At 44.4% G+C, this 24,740-nt stretch overlaps 1 protein-coding gene across 1 annotated transcript in view; it reads left to right on the forward strand.

Annotated features, from left to right (window-relative positions):
• Nucleotides 1-24,740, forward strand: part of LOC124623085 (trichohyalin-like) — a 574,208-nt gene that overhangs the window by 231,867 nt on the left and 317,601 nt on the right. Inside the window, exon 3 of the mRNA XM_047148876.1 lies at nucleotides 19,639-19,935. Coding sequence (XP_047004832.1) covers nucleotides 19,639-19,935 — 297 coding nt within the window. The remainder of the gene's footprint in view (nucleotides 1-19,638; nucleotides 19,936-24,740) is intronic.

The raw sequence follows: 24,740 nt of genomic DNA on the forward strand, positions 1-24,740 counted from the left end.
TTATTACTGATTTATTTTAATAATGGGTCGAAGAACTTGCATTAAATTTTTCTATAGAAATAGAGTAAAACGTGACAAAGTTTTAGAACTGTTGGCTAATGCTTTCAGTGGATCTTGTATTAGCAAAACAGTGATTTACGAGTGGTATAAAGGTTTCCAACATGGTCATGAAGACGCTAGAGATGACGAGATTTCTGAACGAATGATTATGAACCATCGCCGAATCACAGTCTCAGAAGTTGCTGTTGATGGTGGACGACACGGCGGTCGGCCGATACCGATGGACCCACCTTGACCTGTGGACGGTGTTTATGTTTACTACGATTAAAATACCAGTAAGTCATAACTGGAATCGGACTCACTCACTGGCGACGAAGGCTGGAATCTGCACGCCAGCGTCGCAACTGAATGTGCATTGAGTGCCGACAAGTGACCTTTTTTGATGAATCACGTTTTATGCTCCATTGGACAGATGGCCATTGGCGCGTACGGCGTGAAACGTCTGAAAGAGAACACCCTGCAACAATAGTGGGAGTGATCCAAGACGAAGGACGGTGCGCTATGATCTGGCGAGTGCTTTCGTGGCATTATGTGGGTCATCTCGTTATTATGGAATGAACAGTAGATCAACACAAGTGTGCATCTACTCTTGTGGAATATGCACACAGACATGTAGTCTGTTTTTTACTAGGCACGACGGCATCTACCAGCAGCACAATGCAACGTGTCACACAGCTCGCAGTGTGCGTGTGTGGTTCTAAGAGCACCAGGATGAGTTAACCGTACTGCCCTGGCCGTCAAACTCCACAGATTTAAACCCAATCGAGAATCTGACACGTCTTGCCTTACCACTCCACTCGCTGCTTGAGCACACACGGCTTCTGGACACGGTATGCCTTCAGTGTGTGTAACGGCGCAGGTAGTCGGCTGTGTTTCTTCCGCGCCGGACAGAAACGGGATGCGAATGGCGTCGTAATGCGCTGCCGAAGCTCGTAATTCCTACGCGTGCGCCGCTAAACGCTGCCAACGGCAGAGCCGCACAGCGACGCCTAACGCCACAGCAAGTGCCTTTATGGCCCTGCTTTACGGGGAAAGCGGTGTCACATGCACTAAAGTTTGTTCTGACTCTACGAACTTGCTCATGCGCTGTGTGAAATCGCTGGACATATTCTGAGCTCAAGTGTAAAGACTTTTTTCGAACAGGATAACTACTTATATGCGAAGCAGCAGGTGTCCCGAAAATATCGGTCATACGAAACCCGACCTGCGCTTTTCTTACATGAAGTACTGAATGTCAAGAATCCAGGCGGTCAAATAGATGCATTACGAGGTGTATTCAAAGAGCACGGGGAATTTTTTTTAAATAATTTTATTTATTGGTCTACATTAATATTATCTCCTTCATAGCATTCACCATTAGATATTATACATTTACGCCAGAGCTTCTTCCAATCCCGGAAACAGTTCACTTCTGAAACTATCTTTGGGATAACACTTACCTCTTTCAGCCATCTCGCGAATATGGAGACTGGAGCATCATTACAGTGTTGTTTTTCGCCAAAAATTCATGAGCAAACAATGAGGTATGAGCAGGTACATAATGTGGTACAAAAGCCGTGCACTGTTTCACACGTTTCATATCAAAAACATCTGAAACGATTTCATGGCATGATCCAATTGATATGCCAAGACGCACGGGATAGCCGCGGGGTCTAGGGGGCCTCGTCACGGCCCGTGCCGCTGCCCCCGTCGGAGGTTCGAGTCCTCCCTCGGGCGCGCGCGCGCGTGTGTGTGTGTGTGTGTGTGTGTGTGTGTGTGTGTGTGTGTGTGTGTGTGTGTGTGTGTGTTGTCCTCCTTAGTGTAAGTTAGATTAAGTAGTGCGTAGATTTACGGACAGATGACCTCAGCAGCTTGGTCCCATAAGACCTTACCACAAATTTCCAAATTTTCCTCATATGCCACCATCAACAGGAACTTCTGAGGCTGTGATTCGACGATCGTTCATTATCATTCGTTCAGAAATCTCGTCATCTTTAGCGTCTTCATGACCATGTTGGAAACCTTTATACCACTCGTAAACCACTGTTTTGCTAATACAAGATCCACTGAAAGCATTAGCCAACAGTTCTAAAACTTTGTCACGTTTTACTCTATTTCTATAGAAAAATTTAATGCAAGTTCTGCGGCCCATTATTAAAATAAATCAATAATAATAGCTCGTAATCAAACAAATGCAACCTTCTTGACAGTTGACGACAGACTAAAGACCCAATATGGTTACCCTTACCCGTGTACTGATACATTTCAGACAGAGAAAAATGGCCTGGATGGGACTAATACAACACGTGAAATTAAAAAATTCCCAATACTTTTTGAACACGCCTCGTATTTCTAGACTTCTGGAAAGCATTTTACTCAGGTGCAACCTTTCATCTTATCGAAAGTACGACAGTATGGCGTATAAAGTGGAATTTCTGACTGTATTGAGGATTTCTCACTAAAGAGAACACACCAAGTTCTTTTGTACAGAAGGTAATCGACAGACGTCAAAGAAAGATGAGGCGTTCCCCAGAGAACTGTGCCGGGAACTTTGCTCTAGATTTTATGTTTTAAGAGCATGGCAAACATTATTAATAGCAGTACGGTACTTGTCGTAATAGATGCAGTTATCTATAATGTAGAACTGTCTGGAAAAAATCTGCTCCGATATTCAGTCAGAATTTGATAAGATTTCAAAGTGGTGCAGAGTTTGGAAAGTTGCTTTAAATGTTCAGAAATGTAGAAATGAGAACTTACAGTAACGTAGTGTATTGTCACTACAGTCTAGGTCACGAAAACTGTCGACAGATAGAAAGAGAGGTATGTTTACCCCATGTCCTGCCATACAGCACCCAGGGACGCCACTGGTCGTGGACGATACGGCGGTCGGCCGATACCGATGGACCCGCCTTCACCGGTGGACGGTGTTTATGTTTACTACGATTAAAATACCAGTAAGTCATAACTGGAATCGGACGACGCATAGACATTCCTGGGCGTATCAGTTAGTAGGGATGTATACTACTGGCCATTGAAATTGTTACACCAAGAAGAAATACACATGATAAACGGGTATTCATTGGACAAATATATTATACTATAACTGACATGTGACTACATTTTCACGCAATTTGGGTGCATAGATCCTGAGAAATCAGTACCCAGAACAACCACCTCTGGCCGTAATAACGGCCTTGATACGCCTGGGCATTAAGCCAAACAGAGCTTGGATGGCGTGTACAGGTACAGCTGCACATGCAGCTTCAACACGATACCACAGTTCATCAAGAGTAGTGACTGGGGTATTGTGACGAGCCAGTTGCTCGGCCGCCATTGACCAGACGTTTTCAGTTGGTGAGAGTTCTGGAGAATGTGCAGGCCAGGGCAGCAGACGAACATTTTCTGTATCCAGAAAGGCCCGTACAGGACCTGCAACATGCGGTCGTGCATTATCGTGCTGAAATGTAGGGTTTTGCAGGGATCGAATGAAGGGTAGAGCCACGGGTCGTAACACATCTGAAATGTAACGTCCACTGTTCAAAGTGCCGTCAATGGGAACAAGAGGTGACCGAGACGTGTAACCAATGGCATCCCATATCATCACGCCGGGTGATACGCCAGTATGGCGATGACGAATACACGCTTCCAATGTGCGTTCACCGCGATGTCGCCGAACATGGATGCGACCATCATGACGCTGTAAACAGAACCTGAATTGATCCGAAAAAGTGTCGTTTTGCCATTCGTGCACCCAGGTTCTTCGTTGACTACACCATCGCAGGCGCTCCCGTATGTGATGCAGCGTCAAGGGTAACCGCAGCCATGGTCTCCGAGCTGATAGTCCATGCTGCTGCAAACGTCGTCGAACTGTTCGTGCAGATGGTTGCTGTCTTGCAAACGTCCCCATGTGTTGACCCAGGGATCGAGACGTGGCTGCACGATCCGTTACAGCCATGCGGATAAGATGCCTGTCATCTAGACTACTAATGATACGAGGCCGTTGGGATCCAGCACGGCGTTCCGTATTACCCTCCTGAACCCACCGATTCCGTATTCTGCTAACAGTCATTGGATCTCGACCAACGCGAGCAGCAATGTCGCGATAAGATAAACAGCAATCGCGATAGGCTACAATCCGACCTTTATCAAAGTCGGAAGCGTGATGGTACGCATGTCTCCTCATTACACGAGGCATCACAACAACGTTTCACCAGGCAACGCCGGTAAACTGCTGTTTGTGTATGAGAAATCGTTTGGAAACTTTCCTCATGTCAGCACGTTATAGGTGTCGCCACCTAGTGTGAATGCTCTGAAAAGCTAATCATTTGCATATCACAGCATCTTCTTCCTGTCGGCTAAATTTCGCGTCTGTAGCACGTCATATTCGTGGTGTAACAATTTTAATGGCCAGTGGTGTAAATTGGAGCGATGACACTGTCTCTGCCCCCAACGGTATCCTTACCTTGTCGTGGTGGTGGGGCTTGCGCAGTCAAACGATCCTGAGAGCTATGCCGCCAGTAGGGCCTCCCAAGCCGGACAGGTCGAAGGAGATGGTCCAGACTGAATGGGATATCCTGGTCCTCCAGGTTGGGGGATGGGCGTGGAGCGTGGGGCTGACAACCCCACCTCGTAAAACCAGTCGTGTTACGAAAGCTAGGAAGAAGCCTCGGATACAGAACAGACACCCAATACGACGAACTAAGCATACGAAAGGACTAAGATTTGTAATATGAAATGCACAGTCTCTGTACAAACCTGGGGCGGCAGTAACTTCAGTTAGACAGTTATAGAAGCAGAAAATGTCGGTGGTCGCCCCGCAGGAAGTTCGATAGAAAGGTACAGATACAACAAACGTAGAAAATTTCACAATATTCGATGTGGAAGCAGTCAAGCACAGTTTTGGAACTGGTTTCTGTGTTAACAAAGACATTGTTCCAATGGTAAAGCATTTTACGGCAGTGAACCCAAGAATCTCAGTTCTAACTTTGTCAGTTCAAATGGTTCAAATGGTTCTGAGCACTATGGGACTTAACTTCTGAGGTCATCAGTCCCCTGGAACTTAGAACCACTAAACCTAACTAACCGAAGGACATGACACACATCCATGCCCGAGGCAGGATTCGAACCTGCGACCGTAGCATTTTAATGCCAAGATTGGGAAGGAGACCAGCTTTACTGCCAGAACAGGCCTTCACAGTCTGCATGAAAACAGTCACGACAACGGAAAAAGGCTAACTAGCTTTGCTACGTCCAAGGGCATGTTTATCTGTAGCGCTAACCTCCCACATAGACAGGTGCACAAAGGAACATGGATATCCCCAGATGGAAAAACAGTCAACCAAATAGGCCACATAGCAATTGCGTGGGGTTGAGTATGGTTCCGAACATTTCTTGGTTAGAAGTCAACTCAGAGTCACCCTGAAACCAAACCAAAGAAGTAAACTGAAGAAAGTGGCACGTTTAGAAATAGAAAAAGTAGCACAGGAAGAAACCAGAAATGAACTTCAAGTTGAGATCAGGAGTCGTTTTACAGTGCAGCCGCAAACAAAACACTTAAATGTAAATCAGCAATGGAAAGAAATTACAAATGTGATTACAAAGTCATTGGAAAAAGAGTGGAGAGGAAGAAGAAATGGTTCAATGAGGTCTGTGAAGAGGTAGTCAACAGGAGAAAAGAAGCCCGTGACAAGTGGGTACAGTCAGCAGCTGATCAGAGCAGTAAGGCAGAATTTGACAGAGTCAGAAGAGAAACACATGCGGTATTGCAGAGAGAAAAGAGGAAGTTCGTGAGTGGGATTATTACAGAAGCAGAAGACGACATCAACTATCTGAGGAAAACCTATAAACCCACTGAGAAATTCATAAAAAAGGCCGAAGGAGACGTGCTGACAAATTAATATCAAATTGCAAAGAGATGGGAAAAGTATTTCAGTGAGTTGTTAAACTGTGAAGACCCAGCTAGACTATCTTCCCCCTACCACAGGCAGCAGACCCTGAATACCTACCGCCAAGTGTAGAAGAGATCAGGAAGCAGATAAAACGGATTAAAAAGGACAGAAGCCCAGGAGAAATTGGCATCCATGCTGAAATAATTCAGGAAGGGGATGAATACCTCGTCGCAAGGGTTCACACATTAATAGAGACCGTTTGGAACACTGAAAATATTCCAGAAGAGTGGAGGAATGCATTAATCTGCCCCATCCACATGAAGAATGACCGAATGTCTTGTGAAAACTACCGTGGTATCGTTCTGCTCAATATTTGTTACAAGATCTTCTCAAATTGTCTTCTAGATCGAATCTAACCGTTGACAGATACCATCATTGGAGAATATCAAGGAGAATTTCATCACGGGAGATCTACTATCGACCAAATCTTCGTCCTACGCCAGATCGTAGAAAAAAGGTGGGAGTTTGGCTAAGAACTACAGATGCTGCTTGTCGACTTCAGAAAAGCATATGATTGCATTCATCGGGAAAGTATGCTGAGGTGTCTGGGAGAGTTCGGCTTTGCCAAGAAACTAGAAAGTCTTACGAAGTCCTGCATGATGATACGACAACAAAGGTAAAAATTGGAAGTAAAGCATTCAAAATGAAAACTGGGCTACGGCAGGGCGATGGACTATCACCTGTTCTTTTCAGTCTCGCATTATACAGTAGAAGGTAATGCGAGAGATGTTATCTAATGAACTCAGAGGAGTCCAGATCGGGGATGTGAACATCAAGTACCTCGGACATGCCGACGACGTAGTGCTACTATCTGGGGCAGAATTATGGGAAATGGCTGACATTCTGGAGACAACAGCGAGGAAAATTGGACTTCAAATAAATCGTGACGAGACGGAATACATGGTTATACTACATAGACAAAATGAAACTCCAGAACCACTTCCACCCTTACACACAACTATAGGTTCTTATCGTCAAGTCAGGGAGTTCAAATATCTGGACGCAGTATTCAGAGATGAACCATCCAGTAAAATGGAAATACAGGCAAGACTACCGGCAGGTAATCGCTGCTACCACGGCTTTAATGCTCTCCTAAAACCCATAAGTTTGTCAAGACGTTTCAAAATAAACATCTAGAAAACACTCCTACAGCCAGTAGTAATAATTGGATGTGCCACCTGGAGTACAACCAAGCAAGATGTGAACAGACCGAAGATATTTGAAAGGGAAGTCCTTCGAAAGATTTTTGGACCAGTTTACGATAATGAGAGTGAAAAATGGAGGCTCCGTCACAGTACAGAGGCGAACATCGTGGCTGCAATGAAGAAACGACGACTCCAGTGGGCAGGGCATATTGCTCGAATACAAGACAACCGACGGCCGAAAACTGTACTCAACACCAAGCCAACTGGCAGAAGGCCCATAGGAAGAGCTAGGACTCGATGGAGTGACTGCATATCCAAAGACCTTCAGATAGTGGGACTGCTAGAAGGATGGCAGAAAGGAGCTGCAGACAGGCTGAAGTGGAGGCAATCTTTCGAAGCAGCACGCGGTCCATTGGGCCTGATCGCGAAAGAAGATGACATTGACTCACTCGTAGGGAAAGCAAGCGGCAGATTTCAGTTCACTGGGAGGATGGAAAGAATACGCGTCTACTAACGAGAATGCTTACAAAAGGCTCACGGGACAGATCCTAGATTTCCAGAAGGCTTCAGGTGCCTTTCCTTCTTCTAATCAAATTGCGTGCCTATGGAGTATCGCCTCAGTTGTGCAACTGGATTGGGGATTTCCTACCAGATAGTTAGCAGTATGTAGTAAATGACGGGAAGTCGACGAGTGAACCAGAAGTGACATATATGGCGTTCCCCATGGAAGTGTTCTAGGCTCTCTGCTGTTCCTAATCTACATAAACGATTTAAGAGAGGATCTGAGCAGTCATCTTTGATCGTACGCAGATGATGCTGTCATTTGCCATTTAGTAACGTCATACCAAGGTGAAACGCAATTCCAAAATTATTTAGAGACGGTATCTATATGGAGCGAAACTTGTCTGTGAATAATAAAAATCGAGAGGTCACCTACCTGAGTACTAAAATAAATCTGATAAATTTCGGTTACGTGATAAATTGCACAAATCGCAAGAAATCCACTGCCTACTCTATGCTTGCCCGCTCTCAGAGTATTGATTTGCCGTATGGGATCCTTACCACATGAGACTGTGCAATGCCACTACCCGAATTTACTGTATTATTATTAAACAATGCGGCATCGGACTTCCGGAAAGCGGCTCTCGCGTGTAATAGGTTTGAACAGACAACCTATGGTGATCCAACTACTACACGGAATTTTTAGAATAAATAATGATAATGGCGCGTAACAAACTTATTTTTACGTCTATATTTGATTATTAGTAGCATTGATCATCTCTTTGAAGTGACTGAACAGGGAGCGCTTAATTCTGTGTGTTTGATATTGCCTAGCAGGAGGACATTATTCATTTAAAACAGTACCACAGCCTGAAATCGTTTCACAATACATAAACACACATGATAAACACTTGAACTTGTTTTAGGTTAATGTAAACTACACAAATTGTAATTACTGAATTTAATGTTATTGAGCTTGCATTGTGCTGAAGGCACAATGTGTACTGTGGTGGCAGCAATTTCCTTGAACGCTTAATTAAAGAATATAGATATTCTTGTCAATATAGTTACTGAAAATACTAATTGAGAATCACGTTGCTCGGACGGAACCGAGTAATTTTTGACTATGGCAATGTACTTTTAGCCACCACATCGAGCTGGACAGTAATTAAGGTGGCACAGTACCTGACATCTTCCATCCGTTGCAAGAAGCGGCGTCTGCTGGCAATTTCGGCGTTAATTCCGACTATTTTCTCTTGTAATATAGCTACGCCGATACACATGCACAGTAACTTTTCACTGATGTTGCAACGCATAAAAAAAACCTGTTGGTTTATGTTGCATGAGTCACTGGTCGCTTTTTCAATTTTTTCAACCGGAGAGAAGTCAGTTTAAGTCACAATACAGGAAGAGATAGGTGCAGTAATATATGAGAAAGACTGATTGGATGCATAATTACGCAGTGTAATGTTGTGTCCCCACCAGTCAGTCGAACCTTTCCACCGCTCCTGAGCAGTACTCGCTAGCCACAGAGCCACAGCCCAGCAAACATACTGTCTCGATTGCCGCAACGAAACAGTATTCTGTTGCTTTTTATTAAAGTTCGAGCCACACTCGACGTCTAGCGTGACACCAGGCATTCAATCGGAGGCAAGTTGCCCTAAAGTAATCTCGAAAAGAAGTTTTGGCGTCCTGCAGTAGCAGGAAGGTGGAGCGGCAAGAGGAAGAAGAGTACAGCTTAACGGCCCCGTCGACGACGAGGTCACTAGCGATGGAGCAGGCGCTCATATTGAGGTAGGCAACCGTCCGTGCTCTTTCTAGGCATTCGCTGACAGCGGTTTAGTTAAATCACTCGAAACTTAACCCTTCATTAATTTAGAAGACATATAATATACTTGTTTTTAAATTTGTTCAAAGATATCAGGAAAAATATTGAGAAAATAATATATTCTGAGTTCTACAAAAAATATATTTTTTAACACCTTGCATTCATGCAAAACCGTGTGAAACGTATCGTACTCAATCATACGTGACACTTTACACTTGCGTAAAACCCTGTGAAATTTACTCAATTAATAAATATTTTTTAAGTATAAAACATTAAGTTTTAAACACCAAACGAATAACAGCTATGATAGAATTAATGGTACTATCAAAAACCGATGGATGGCAAATATCTGCAGATACTGTGAAATGCAAGAAAGCATTTTTGTGTTTCCTGAAACGTAAATTTAATTTGGTTCCAATGGCTCTGAGCACTATGGGACTTAACATCTGAAGTCATCAGTCCCCTAGAACGTAGAACTACTTAAACCTAGCTAACCTAAGGACATCACATAGATCCATGTCTGAGGCAGGATTCAAACATGCGACCGTAGCAGTCGCGCGTTTCCGGACTAAAGCGCCTAGAACCACTCGGCCTCCCTGGCCGGCAAATTTAACTTCCATTTCTCACATACGACAAAAGTATAGCCTGTGCAATTAGGGCGTTTTCACGTTGTTCTATTTTCATTCCACACTACCCGGTGGTGAAAGGGATATAATCTGCTATCCTTTGGAGGTAAGGTGATCCATTATATTTAATTCTGTTGGTCTCTTTTGGTTCTGCGCTGTTTTTTTTTTTTTTTTTTGCTTCAGGACCACACTGGCAAAGAGTTTCAGCCAATGTAGTTCTAAACTACTTCTGGTTCATGGGTATGTCTGCTGTACGTTTTTCAGTGAGCACCCTTCTGTTGAGGATGTAAGAATGAATCAAAGGGAAAAGCAAACGTAAATACCATCGTTTGGCTCTAATCTTTGTTTGTTATCTGGAAATGTTCGTATCAAATAGATATACATTTCTCATATGCGAGTTGTAAACAGAAGTAACCGTGGAACAGGGTACCATTCTATGTTCTCTCTCCTTTCTATCAAACTTTTTCACCTGAGATCTTTTCAGCTCGCCGACGAAAGTGGACAGAAAACAGACAATACTATTGTCTTCGTACAAAATGGAGGAAATGGCAACTTTGTCAACGGCACTAATGTATTCTTCAGAATATCCACGTATTTCTTTCGTTAACTCCTTTTTATTTTGGAAACTACACTTTGGCACTCTATTCCTTTGGAGCATTCCCACACATTAAATCACTAGCTTGAATAGGTATACAAATAGATCTATAGAGGTATAATACCTGTCAAAATAGATCTTGTAATTGTGGTTCCTTAGATTTTCCTTTAGGGGGCGAATCACGTTTCCAGATGTTGCAACATCTGGTTCATTATGAAATAAACTGTCTTTTTCAAATGATTGTATGTTTGGGCGTTTTCCAGAAGCTTGTAGCACCGGTGTAGCTGCAAAACGTTCATTATCATCCTCCAAAGAATTATTTGAATTATATGTAGTCCTTCTCTACTCTCATACTCGCTATCACTGTCTGAAGATTCTAGCTCATGTACAGTCGTGGTAGGACATTCATCCGAATCGTCAAAAACTAAGTAATCTTCACTGTCAGACGGACATTCTAGGGCCACGAATTCTTCGCAAGTCCTCACTATACGTCGTCCAGTTTCAAAACACGAGAATTATCCCGCTACAACTCTCTAGCTAGCACGCGAAACGATAAGAAAGCAGAATGACGGAAGCGCTAATTTGTTATCGTTCGAGTGTGGCTAGGAGCTGTACCAAGCGCATTGCACATATGCAGACAAAATTGATTCATGAATTATTTACGTATTTATTAGCAGAAATTCTAGCTGAACTAAACAGAATATTCTCATAAGATTACAGAAGCAAAAACAACTTTTACGTTCACTTGTTATTGCTTACAACCACCAACAATCAATATCAAAGGACAGCAATGTGTGCGAGACTGACAATGCTAGAACACCGAGCGACACACACACACCGCTGCGTCAAGTGCTCAGTAGTGCATCCCAGTGGCAGGTCCTTATCAGTTACCTCCGTAAAGCAACATTGCCCACGTGCAAGCCACTTTCCAGTGCCAAAGTTCAAGGTGAACGATGAAAGGAGAGTTGAAACTTTGGTTTGCACATCTACATCCATACTCCGCAAGCCACCTGACGGTGTGTGACGGAGGGTACCTTGAGTACCTCTATCGGTTCTCCCTTCTATTCCAGTCTCGTATTGTTCGTGGAAAGAAAGATTGTCGGCATGCCTCTCTATGGGCTCTATACTCTCTGATTTTATCCTCATGGTCTCTTCGCGAGATATACGTAGGAGGGAGCGATATACTGCTTGACTCCTCGGTTAAGGTATGTTCTCGAAACTTCAACAAAAGCCCGTATCGAGCTGTAGAGCGTCTCTCCTGCAGAGCCTTCCACTGGAGTTTATCTATCATCTCCGTAACGCACTCGCGATTACTAAATGATCCTGCAACGAAGCGCGCTGCTCTCCGTTGGATCTTTTCTATCTCTTCTAGCAACCCTATCCGGTACGGGTCCCACACTGCTGAGCAGTATTCAAGCAGTGGACGAACAAGTGTACTGTAACCTAATTCCTTTGTTTTCAAATTGCATTTCCTTAGGATTCTTCCAATGAATCTCAGACTGGCATCTGTTTTACCGACGATCAACTTTACATGATCATTCCATTTTAAATCACGCCTAATGCCTACTCCCAGATAATTTATTGAATTATCTGTTTCCTGTTGCTGACCTGCTATATTGTAGCTAAATGATAAAGAATCTTTCTTTCTGTGTATTCGCAGCACATTACACTTGTCTACATTGAGATTCAATTGCCATTCCCCGCACCATGCGTCAATTCGTTGCAGATCCTCCTGCATTTCAGTACAATTTTCCATTGTTACAACCTTTCGATATACCACAGCATCATCCGCAAAAAGCCCCAGTGAACTTCCGATGTCATCCACAAGGTCATTTATGTACATTGTGATTAGCAACGGTCCTACGTCACTCCCCTGCGGCACACCTGAAATCACTCTTGCTTCGGAAGACTTCTCTCCATTGAGAATGACATGCTGCGTTCTGTTATCTAGGAACTCTTCAATCCAATCACACAATTGGTCTGATAGTCCATGTGCTCTTACTTTGTTCATTAAAGGACTGTGGGGAACTGTATCGAATGCCTTGCGGAAGTCAAGGAACACGGCATCTACCTGGAAACCCATGTCTATGGCCCTCTGAGTCTCGTGGACGAATAGCGCGAGCTGGGTTTCACACGATCGTCTTTTTCGAAACCCATGCTGATTTCCACAGAGTAGATTTCTAGTCTCCAGAAAAGTCATTATACTCGAACATAATACGTGTACCAAAATTCTACAACTGATCGACGTTAGAGATATAGGTCTATAGTTCTGCACATCTGTTCGACGTCTCTTCTTGAAAACGGAGATGACCTGTGCCCTTTTCCAATCCTTTGGAACTCTACGCTCTTCTAGAGACCTACGGTACATCGCTACAAGAAGGGGGGCAAGTTCCTTCGTGTACTCTGTGTAAAATCGAACTGCTTTCCCATCAGGTCCAGCGGCCTTTCCTCTTTTGAGCGATTTTAATTGTTTCCTCTGTCGTCTATTTCGGTATCTACCATTTTGTCATCTGTGCGGCAATCTAGAGAAGGAACTGCAGTACAGTCTTCCTCTGTGCAACAGCTTTGGAAAAAGACATTTGGTATTTCGGCCTTTAGTCTGTCATCCTCTGTTTCAGTACCATTTTGGTCACAGAGTGTCTGGACATTTCGTTTTGATCCACCTACCGCTTTGACATAAGATCAAAATTTCTTAGGATTTTCTGCCAAGTCAGTACATAGAACATATGCAAAGCAGCGCAGTTAAGTCTGTCTAGGAGGATTGGAAGGTTTGACTGTCCGTCCTCTGGAATGCGAGTAAATTGTCATAGCGCCGTCTCGACCGCCTCGCTCGCTCATTCTGGCAGCAACGCAAATTTACTGCCTCGTCGGGCTCACTCGTGTTACAGCAGCGGATTTGGTGTTGTTGTGGCATCATAATCATTTCACTGCATTCTTTATCCTCCTCCGTAGCCGAGGTCGCGCTAACGCGCACCTGAACCTTGGCGGTGGTGCTCAACTCGAGCGTTCATGACATTTTCACTGCCGGTATTTGGCCAGCAAGGGGAAGAGGGGTGGTGGTGGTGGTGGTGTAAGGCTTCTGACCATCAGTCTTTGCGCCAATATGGCAATGATCGGGCTTAAATTCCTAACCTCGCCGCAGGGTCTCGTCAAACGAGGCCATGTGGCACTGGAGAATGTGAGTGGCGATTCGTAGGTCGGATGGGGGCGTTAAGGTCGGCGGCCAACTTGGTGCTATTCGAAGAGGAGGAGCAGGCTATATGTTTGCTGGCACCGCGCTACACCCGCTCCCTTACTTCACCACCACCACCACCACCACCACCACCACCCAATACGAATATGACACTACACTACACTACACTACACTACACTACACTGCATGCGTGCGACACGAATTCACTTTATTGATTTCTTTGTTTTGGCGACATAGTACTAAGTCTGCAAGATATTTCACGTATTTCCGTCACGTGTTCTCCCACAAAAAGAGACTAAATATTTGAAAGGGAAAATTATTCACGTTTTGCAAAACCTGAACAAAGAAAAAGCTTACAGTGTGCATAAATAAAAACGTAAATAGATAAAATTTTTAATGAAAATTCCTTCAACAGTCGTCTCTATTAAAGAAGACATAACTATGTCATTTGGGATTTAGAGAGGCAAGGATGTAAATAATTGTTATGCATTTCCTTATGAATATAGATTGTTATTTATTTATGTGTATACAATCTGGAGAAAATATATGAGGTTTTGAAAAATTTGTGCGATTTTTTTTCTATTCTTTCAGTTTCGCAGCAGCGTGTAGAAGTAACCGAAGACACTCTGTCCCCAAAAATTTAGCTTTGGCTGTTAACAAACCGCTGCTAGTCGCTTCACGCTGATACCGCATATACTGGGTCTGTTTTAAGGTGGCTCGTTCCTCAGAGCCTCATACCCACCGTCCAGGGCTTCACTGAACGACGTCACGCTGCTTCCGCTAGCACGGTCATCACACCACTTGACGATGCCCTTCCCTTCCCCTCCGTTGACGCACAGTGCGAATCGAGCTCAATGACTGGGACGTGCCGGCCAGCAAGCCTCTAGTGAAAGCGCCGCGCGGTCTCAACTGACGCTCCGACACGCTGTCCACTACTACAGCGACTCCCTACTCCTGTAAAACTTCTTGTGGTGTCACCGACAGACACCACACTTGCTAGGTGGTAGCATTTAAATCGGCCGCGGTCCGTTAGTATACGCCGGACCCGCGTGTCGCCGCTATCAGTGATTGCAGACCGAGCGCCGCCACACGGCAGGTCTAGTCTAGTCTAGACTCCCTAGCACTCGCCCCAGTTGTACAGCCGACTTTGCTAGCGATGGTTCACTGTCTACATACGCTCTCATCTGCAGAGACGACAGTTTAGCATAGCCTTCAGCTACGTCATTTGCTACGACCTAGCAAGGCGCCATATTCTTCAAGAATGTATTCTGAACAAATAATATTGTGAATCATGTACCGTCAAGAGCGACGTTCATCATTAATGGTTTAAAGTTGAGTATCAAACTAATTACGTCCGCTTTCGGAATTCTTATTCCTTGCCATGTTCCAGACCTCACGTCAGTATAGTTCTTCCCTCTTCACGCCAGCCTACTTGAGCTAAAACGCGTGTTTTTCGGCCTCCTCTAGTAACACGGTGTTGGCTCTTCTGCCAGCCCAACACTTCTCGTAGCCGTGAGCTCGCGCTCGCCTTGCGGCAAGTAATCTATGTATCCTTTATTGTCTGATTATATGATAGCGGAACAAACACTGGTACCAGTTACTTCTGTAAAATAACTGGGAGTATGCGTGCGGAACGATTTGAAGTGGAATGATCATATAAAATTAATTGTTGGTAAGGCGGGTGCCAGGTTGAGATTCATTGGGAGAGTCCTTAGAAATGTAGTCCATCAACAAAGGAGGTGGCTTACAAAACACTGGTTCGACCTATACTTGAGTATTGGTCATCAGTGTGGGATCCGTACCAGGTCAGGTTGACGGAGGAGATAGAGAAGATCCAAAGAAGAGCGGCGCGTTTCGTCACAGGGTTATTTGGTAAGCGTGATAGCGTTACGGAGATGTTTAGCAAACTCAAGTGGCAGACTCTGCAAGAGTGGCGCTCTGCATCGCGGTGTAGCTAGCTGTCCAGGTTTCGAGAGGGTGCGTTTCTGGATGAGGTATCGAATATATTGCTCCCCCCTACTTATACCTCCCGAGGAGATCACGAATGTAAAATTAGAGAGATTCGAGCGCGCAAGAAGGCTTTCCGACAGTCGTTCTTCCCGCGGACCATACGCAACTGGGACAGAAAAGGGAGGTAATGACAGTGGCACGTAAAGTGCCCTCCGCCACACACCGTTGGGTGGCTTGCGGAGTATAAATGTAGATGTAGATGGCGAAGCCTTGTATAGCCACGAAAGTTTTACCGAAGTGGCAAAAGCTGTGGAATCCTACGCTCGAGTGCATATCCAGGGTCTCTCTCCAATGGGTCATCAGGAGCATTTCTTTTGGTGCTTCGACAGATACTTGCAGTTTAATTTTTGTAATGTGTAGTTGAACACAGCCCAAACAAACGCTGTCTATCACAAATTTCCTGCAACGTCCAGTGTAAACGGAAGACGTCGATTTCTTTCCCGCTGCTAACAAAATTATTTTTAAAGTGAAATTTAACGAGCCCATTCGATAGAGTGGTCCCAGATCAGTCCAGTCCGATATCCTGTTTATAGATATTAATAGGGACAGCAAAACACGAAAAATAACCAGGCCTGCAGCAGTGGCTGAGTATCACTGGTGCATGGGCCACACGAGAGGGGCAAGTCAGACGAGGAAGACGTATCGAAGAAAAGTCTACTGATCCTTCGGTGTCTGCTGTGGGTCTCAACTGCATTAGATACCGCTTGACAGAAATCCAATACAGTCCAATACTGTAACACTTTCAAGACGATTTCACGCGGCGGCCAGGTATTTCAGTGTCGACATCCCTAGCATGATAATATCTAGGTAATGTTATCAAAGTTTGAGATTAATAAAACATAGCACAAAGTCGACGAAACATCTCTAATTTAGCTGAGTTACTGCAGTTTATGAGTGACAAGACTATACATTTAGCAAGCCATTCCTGACCAACTGAACAGTCAATGAATTCTACATCTACATCGATACTCTGCAAATCACATTTAAGTGCCTCGCAGAGGGTTCATCGAACCACCTTCACAATTCTCTATTATTCCAATCTCGTATAGCGCGCGGAAAGAATGAACACCTATATCTTTCCGTACGAGCTCTGATTTCCCTTATTTTATCGTGGTGATCGTTCCGCCCTATGTAGGTCGGTGTCAACAAAATATTTTCGCATTCGGAGAAGAAAGTTGGTGACTGGAATTTTGTGAGAAGATTCCGTCGCAACGAAAAACGCCTTTCTTTCAATGATTTCCAGCCCAAATCCTGTATCATTTCTGTGACTCTCTCTCTCTCTCTCTCTCTCAATTTTCGCGATAATACAAAACGTGCTGCCTTTCTTTGAACTTTTTCCATGTACTCCGTCAGTCCTACCTGGTAAGGGTCCCACACCGCGCAGCAGTATTCTAAAAGAGGACGGATAAGCGTAGTGTAGGCAGTCTCCTTAGTAGGTCTGTTACATTTTATAAGTGTCCTGCCAATAAAACGCAGCCTTTGGTCAGCCTTCCCCACAACATTTTCTATTTGTTCTTTCCAATTTAAGTTGTTCGTAATTGTAATACCTAGGTATTTAGGTGAATTTACGGCTTTTAGATTAGACTGATTTATCGTGTAACCGAAGTTTAACTAGTTCCTTTTCGCACTCATGTGGATGACCTCACACTTTTCGTTATTTATGGCCAACTGTCATTTTTCGCACCATTCGGATATTTTTTCTAAATCGTTTTGCAGTTTGTTTTGATCTTCTGATGACTTTATTACTCGATAAACGACAGCGTCATCTGCAAACAACTGAAGACAGCTGCTCAGATTGTCTCCCAAATCGTTTATATAGATAAGGAACAGCGAAGGGCCTATAACACTACCTTGGGGAATTACCAGAGCTGTTTCGGAAAGTAAGGTCCGATCGGTCGCGAAATCAAAGCCACAGTGCAAATAAAAAAAATTTATTCGCAACAGTTAGCCACACCTTCTAGCTAAATAGTCGCCGCTCCGACTTTGACATTAGTCGTGGCGTTGTACAAACTTTCCAGTGCCCTCGTCACAGAATGCAGCCGCCTGTGCTTTCCGCCAATTCTTCCCTCTGGTCTGCCTTTCTTTGTTTGTGCCAAAATGTTGTCTTCGTAGCCAGCAGTTCATGTGAGCAGAGGTAAATAACAGAGGGAGCCAATTAAGGGCTGTATTGTGGGTGATCAAAACACTTCATATCGAAAACGCTGCAGGAGCGTGTTCATTGTCCCTGTAGAATGCGGCTGAAAATTGTGTTGAAGAAAGAAACGCATGACATTTATGTTATGTGGGTTGCATAGCTCCAGGCGAAATCTCTCATCAGATCCACATACTTGGCGGTAGACACTGTTGTTTCAGGCGTTTCTACGTGATCACTTTGCATTCTGAACTGAAAAGAGTGACGTGAAGAGATCGACAGGCACACTAAAGACACTGCCGAACACACCTGTGCCAAGTTCCATCGGATTTTCACAGTGGTTTCCATTTCGCAACTAATCGGATGTTTTTTTTCCGAATACGCTTCATATGTGGCTTACATATGTTTGTGTGATGAAAGCAATCTGTCAGTTTATTGAAAAGAAATTCTTCTGAAGCCAAGATCGCTAAAAAATTATTTATTACACTATGGCCGGTTTGGACAGAAGCATGCCGTCATCTTCTGATGTACGAAAATTTAACGTCCTACAGTGTCAGCAAATTGGTTTGTCAAAAACAAGAAAACGGAAGCATAAAATACGCATAGCACAAATGTATTCATCAACTGACATGTGTGTAAAGTAACACGTACGACTACCACTGCAGCTGCAGCTACATCTACATCTACATGACTTCTCCGTAACTCACAATGAAGTGCCTGACAGAGGGTGCCCATACCATCCAACGTGGGGTCACTGCATCACCCGAATGCACCACAAATCTAGATCTTGCACGATGTCGCCAGCAGGTCAAATAGAGATCCTTTCAAACTCACGTAATAAAATGGAATACGTACAGCCGTCATCTTGATATTACATTGGACCAATTTCTTTGACTCGGTACAGCATCTTCAGGTCTTAACGGACGCTGAGAGGGTGAACACCGATCGTATAGACGATTCCATCAGTGGCCAACAACTATGTCCTGTGTTGTCCACTGGTAGGATCTTTTATATGATTGGACTTCACCCCCCTCAGCGTCAGTTAAGGCCTGAAGATGGTGTACTGAGTCACCGAAACTGGTTGCAGTATAATAAAAAACGATGGTTGTGTTTCATTTTATTACGTAAATGAACAGCCGAAGTCCCACAGACCATCAGTCACGAGGGTGGACATACAGAAACATTTCAAGCTCTGTCCAGTGCTGACAACGTCTCTCACGAGTATGCGGCATCTCTGTGTCCTTCAAAATGATCACCCAACAACCCACGCTGTTCTCGTCCATATATACTCTACCATGCTTTGTAACAACATTCATGATGAACAGCAGTAACACACTCTGGTGGCTGGCCAACCTGCCTCAGTGAATCACAACTGTGATCATTTGCACACCCACCGGCAGTGTGTAATTGTACAATGGCATCGGACTGTGTGTTCTGAGTGCTTCACTTTTTTTCATCAGGCTGCGTACGTCAACATCATTAGTGCAGTTGGAACTCAATTTGCAAATAAACTAAGATTTTATGGGGGATCTGTATTCTCTGTAAAAATGCTACGCTATCTCACTAGAAGAAGCAGCGTCGACACAAAATGTCTCAGCTGACATTCGTTTCTGTTTCGGCAGATATTCTTCCAAGAGACGGACGGGGAGCCGATACTGATCGAGGATGAAGGAGATATAATCGTCGCACTCTCCGCCATGGATTCTAAGGTAGAGGAGGAAAAGGAAGAGGATGAGGATGAGGATGAGGACGAGGACGAGGACGAAGATGAGGAGGAGGAGGAGGAGGACGAAGAGGAAGATGAAGAGGACGATGAGGGTGAAGAAGACAAGGAGGAAGATGAAGAGAAGACGGAAGCTGAAGAGCAGACCGACGACAGCGAAGAACAGGGTGGAGAGAATGGAGGCGCCAAGAGACAGGTGAGTCTGCTCTCCAGTAGGGCGTCACACCCTCTGAAGGCGCTTTTCCTCTCTCTTTCGATGAGCAGTCGGCGAAGCAGCCACTAACTCGTCGGCTTATCTCCGGGCAGAGCAGCCGTCCCGTTGGCTCGGTATTTCCTCCTCTTGCACAGAATACTGGAAAAGATCTGCTTCTCTTGTTCATTCCATTTGAGATCAACTATACAACATGATGCGCAAGGCGTTAATAGAATTCATTTATGTCAGTTTTGTCTTTTCTTGCTATAAGCCTACGAAATCTGACGATTTTTTAGTACAAGCTCAGAAAAAAATTATTGTTTGCAGAGCTGGTGCGGGCAGAACTCTGGAGTTCTTTTTGTTTTATTTCTGTTTAGAGTTTTTGAATAGGGTCTCTACAGTGCTGCGACAGGCGACTGCGCATGGGCGCGGCTTACCCGCAGCTACCGGCTTCCCATAGGCGCCATAATGGAAGCATTCGTCCGCGCTTACGTTAGCCTGTGCTTCTTTAGATTGCCTCAGTGACACGAAAACGACATAATGGCAGTGATGTACTTTCCGTGTCCAAAAGACGGGAAAGTGGTCAAAATTTACCAACAGCGTAGAAAAGTTTGTGGAGAACACACTGTAAGCAATAGAATGGGGAGAAAGTAGGTTACAGCATTGAAAGTGCGAAGTGGGTGACCATCAGCATTAGTGAAGGCTTGACGCAGAAACGTGGTGCAAAAATTCATGAAATCAAACGATTCACGATTTCGTTCTCATCTGTAATGAGTTTCCTTAAGTTTCAGCGTCAGTGCAACGACGATGGCATTTTAATGGCAGAATTCAGGAGCTGGTTATTCAATGGTTCAAATGGCTCTGAGCACTATGGGACTTAACATCTATGGTCATCAGTCCCCTAGAACTTAGAACTACTTAAACCTAACTAACCTAAGGACATCACACACATCCATGCCCGACGCAGGATTTGAGCCTGCGACCGTAGCAGTCGCGCGGTTCCGGACTGAAGCGCCTAGAACCGCTCGGCCTCCCTGGCCGGCAAATTTAATTTGCATTTCTCACATATGACAAAAGCATAGCCTGTGCAATTAGGGCGTTTTCACGTTGTTCTATTTTCATTCCACACTGCCCGGTGATGAAAGGGATATAATCTGCTATCCTTTGGAGGTAACGATGATCCATTATATTTAATTCTATTGATCTCTGTTGGATCTGCGCTAGCTGGTCTACCTCGATTTTTTGCTCCAGGACCACACTGGCAAACAGTTCCAGCCAATGCAGTTCTAAACTACCTCTGGTTCATGGGTATGTCTGCTGTACTTTTTTCAGTGAGCACCCTTCTGTTCAGGATGTAAGAATTTATTCCAGTTATATGAATCAAATGGAAAAACAAACGTAAATACCATCGTTTAGATCCAATCTTTATTTGTTTTCTGGAAATGTTCCTATCAAATAGATATACATTTCTCATATGTGAGTTGTAAATAGAAATAACCGTGGAACACGGTACCATTCTGTGTTCTCTCTCCTTTCTATCAAACTTCTTCACCTGAGATTTTTGCAGCTCGCCGACGAAAGTGGACAGAAAACAGACAATACTATCGTCTTCGTACAAAATGGAGGAAATGTCAACGGCAGTAATGTATTCTTCAGAACATGCACGTATTTCTTTCTTTAACTTTATGAATATGGATTGGGGATAAGAAATGAAGTTCCTAGAACCGCTCGGCCGGAGCAGGTTGTTAACTGTGTCTTAATAATAATTGCATTGAAAATCAGGCGAAGATATACGCACTGGTGCAGTAATAAAAATGTCTTAAAAATGCATACCTCTCTCTCTCTCTCTCTCTCTCTCTCTCTTTCTCTCTCTCTCTCTCTCTGTGTGTGTGTGTGTGTGTGTGTGTGTGTGTGTGTGTGTGTGTGTGTGTGCGCGCGCAACATTTATTGCTTAAAAAACACGCTTTGCATAATGGCGTTGACTGAACTGCAGAAAAATTTATTAATGTGACTGGTCTGAATAACAATCTGTAACTTTTCATTTTCCTTTATTTTGTTTTTACTCAATTGCACAGCTGTCTCACAGACAGATGATGTCTGACCACTTCGTATCACATCCTGAAGGTCTAAGGAATTACAAAAGCTGAATAATCAAATCCCACAATGAACATACCGATGATAAGACAGAGACTACTTCATTTTACAGGATTTAGTAACATAAACGATCCCTGCCACAGCCTGTTATTACGAATACGGGGGAACGAAAATCTGAATTCCTAAACCTGGAATAATTCTGAGGGCTCCTTACATCAAGTTTTTCTTTTTTCCAATGAATTCTTGTGAGTTAATAATATACAAGGCTATTACAAATGATTGAAGCGATTTCATAAATTCACTGTAGCTCCATTCATTGACATATGGTCACGACACACTACAGATACGTAGAAAAATTCAAAAGTTTTGTTCGGCTGAAGCCGCACTTCAGGTTTCTGCCGCCAGAGCGCTAGAGAGCGCAGTGAGACAAAATGGCGACAGGAGCCGAGAAAGCGTATATCGTGCTTGAAATGCACTCACATCAGTCAGTCATAACAGTGCAACGACACTTCAGGACGAAGTTCAACAAAGATCCACCAACTGCTAACTCCATTCGGCGATGGTATGCGCAGTTTAAAGCTTCTGGATGCCTCTGTAAGGGGAAATCAACGGGTCGGCCTGCAGTGAGCGAAGAAACGGTTGAACGCGTGCGGGCAAGTTTCACGCGTAGCCCGCGGAAGTCGACGAATAAAGCAAGCAGGGAGCTAAACGTACCATAGGATGGTGCTCCACCGCACTTCCATCATGACGTTCGGCATTTATTAAACAGGAGATTGGAAAACCGATGGATCGGTCGTGGTGGAGATCATGATCAGCAATTCATGTCATGGCCTCCACGCTCTCCCGACTTAACCCCATGCGATTTCCTTTTGTGGGGTTATGTGAAAGATTCAGTGTTTAAACCTCCTCTACCAAGAAACGTGCCAGAACTGCGAGCTCGCATCAACGATGCTTTCGAACTCATTGATGGGGACATGCTGCGCCGAGTGTGGGAGGAACTTGATTATCGGCTTGATGTCTGCCGAATCACTAAAGGGGCACATATCGAACATTTGTGAATGCCTAAAAAAACTTTTTGAGTTTTTGTATGTGTGTGCAAAGCATTGTGAAAATATCTCAAATAATAAAGTTATTGTAGAGCTGTGAAATCGCTTCAATCATTTGTAATAACCCTGTACTTCTTGCTATTCGACATTCGTTCCTACCGATCTCAGTGCTTAATCGTTTTCTGTTACCTTGTAAATGTAGAATCCAGGATATATCTCAATTATGGAATCTAATCTGGGCTCCTCGAATTGTTCTGATTGTGGTACTGTACTACCTTTCTGTTCACGTACATCCGCATGATTAAATTCGATTAATCCAAATCCACAGTGACTGCTCGAGTCACTCCTTTAAATAGGATCGAATCAGATGCTTCGAAACTCCACATGGTATGGCATCGCCTTCACTAGGTGCCATTTGATGGCGGAAGCAGTGGGCATGGCGAGATGTAACACCACGCCCCCTCCGTGTGGCCTTCCATGTCTCAAGTGTATCAAAGCGGCCGACGAGTAATCAATTGATATTTAACTGAAACGATTCGGAGAGATACTGCGCTGTGGAGTGGCTGCAGATAAGGTGCGTGAGACCGGCGACTATTCTGCCTCTTGTAACATTATCTCCAGTGCGTCTGTTCTAAAATTGCGCTCGACATGAAGCGAAAATCTCCACACCACTGTTTGGAGACCGGCGGCACCCCGCCCGGATCCGGCCAAAGATTGCGTTCAATCCGGCCTCTGACGAAATTCATGGGGGAGGGGATGAGCGAGGCGCTCGCACTGTACACCGGCCGGGACGCATGTTCAGATATTTCCGCAGTTAGCCGTAGAAAGTATTTTTGGACCAATAACTAAAAAAATGCTTGCTAATAATGTTTGCGGATATTAACACACTACATTCCAAACACTCGAATGACTTGCCTGTGGCCAAAAATCGCAGAGTTTCTCATAATTGCTCGTGGACTAGAGCTGCGTATCTCACTGCCGTATTTTTCCATTCTTTCTGGTACTAACATTATTAAATAATTCTCGTCCAGCGTAGACATAGTAGAACAAAACAGTCATTGAAACTGAAGGTAATTTGTAACAAACTAACTAACAAACCAGGCATTGCCGAGATATTTACTCGTACTTGTTCCAGTCTTCTATTAGTCCATCTCCTCCTGCTCCCTCCTCTCTCTGTCCACCTCCTCTTTCCCGTTCTCTCTGTCTACCTTCACTTCCCCCCCCCCCCCTCTCTCTGACCATCTTCTCCTCCCCTCTCTCACCATCCACATGCTCCTCCTCCTCCTCCTCCTCCTCACTCCCCTCTCTACCTGTCCCTCTCTCTTTATCCACCTCCTATCTCTATCCATCCCTTCTGTCTCTGTCAGTCATCTCCACCCCTCCCTCTCCCTGTCCATTTTGACCTCCTCCACCCCAACCCCCACTTCCAGTTCATCCCCTCCTTCCCCCTCTGTCCATCTCCTCCACCCCCTAATTCCTTAATTTCCTCCTCTCCCTCTCTCTGTCCATCTCTTCCTCACCCCCTCCATCTCTTCCTCGTCCTCCCCATCTCTTCCTCGTCCTCCCCATCTCTTCCTCGCCCTCCCCATCTCTTCCTCACCCTCTCCATCTCTTCCTCACCCTCTCCATCTCTTCCTCACCCTCTATCTACTCATCTCATGCCCTTTC

The sequence above is a fragment of the Schistocerca americana genome, chromosome 7, assembly GCF_021461395.2.
Source record: "Schistocerca americana isolate TAMUIC-IGC-003095 chromosome 7, iqSchAmer2.1, whole genome shotgun sequence".
In the NCBI taxonomy this organism is placed as follows: domain Eukaryota; kingdom Metazoa; phylum Arthropoda; class Insecta; order Orthoptera; family Acrididae; genus Schistocerca; species Schistocerca americana.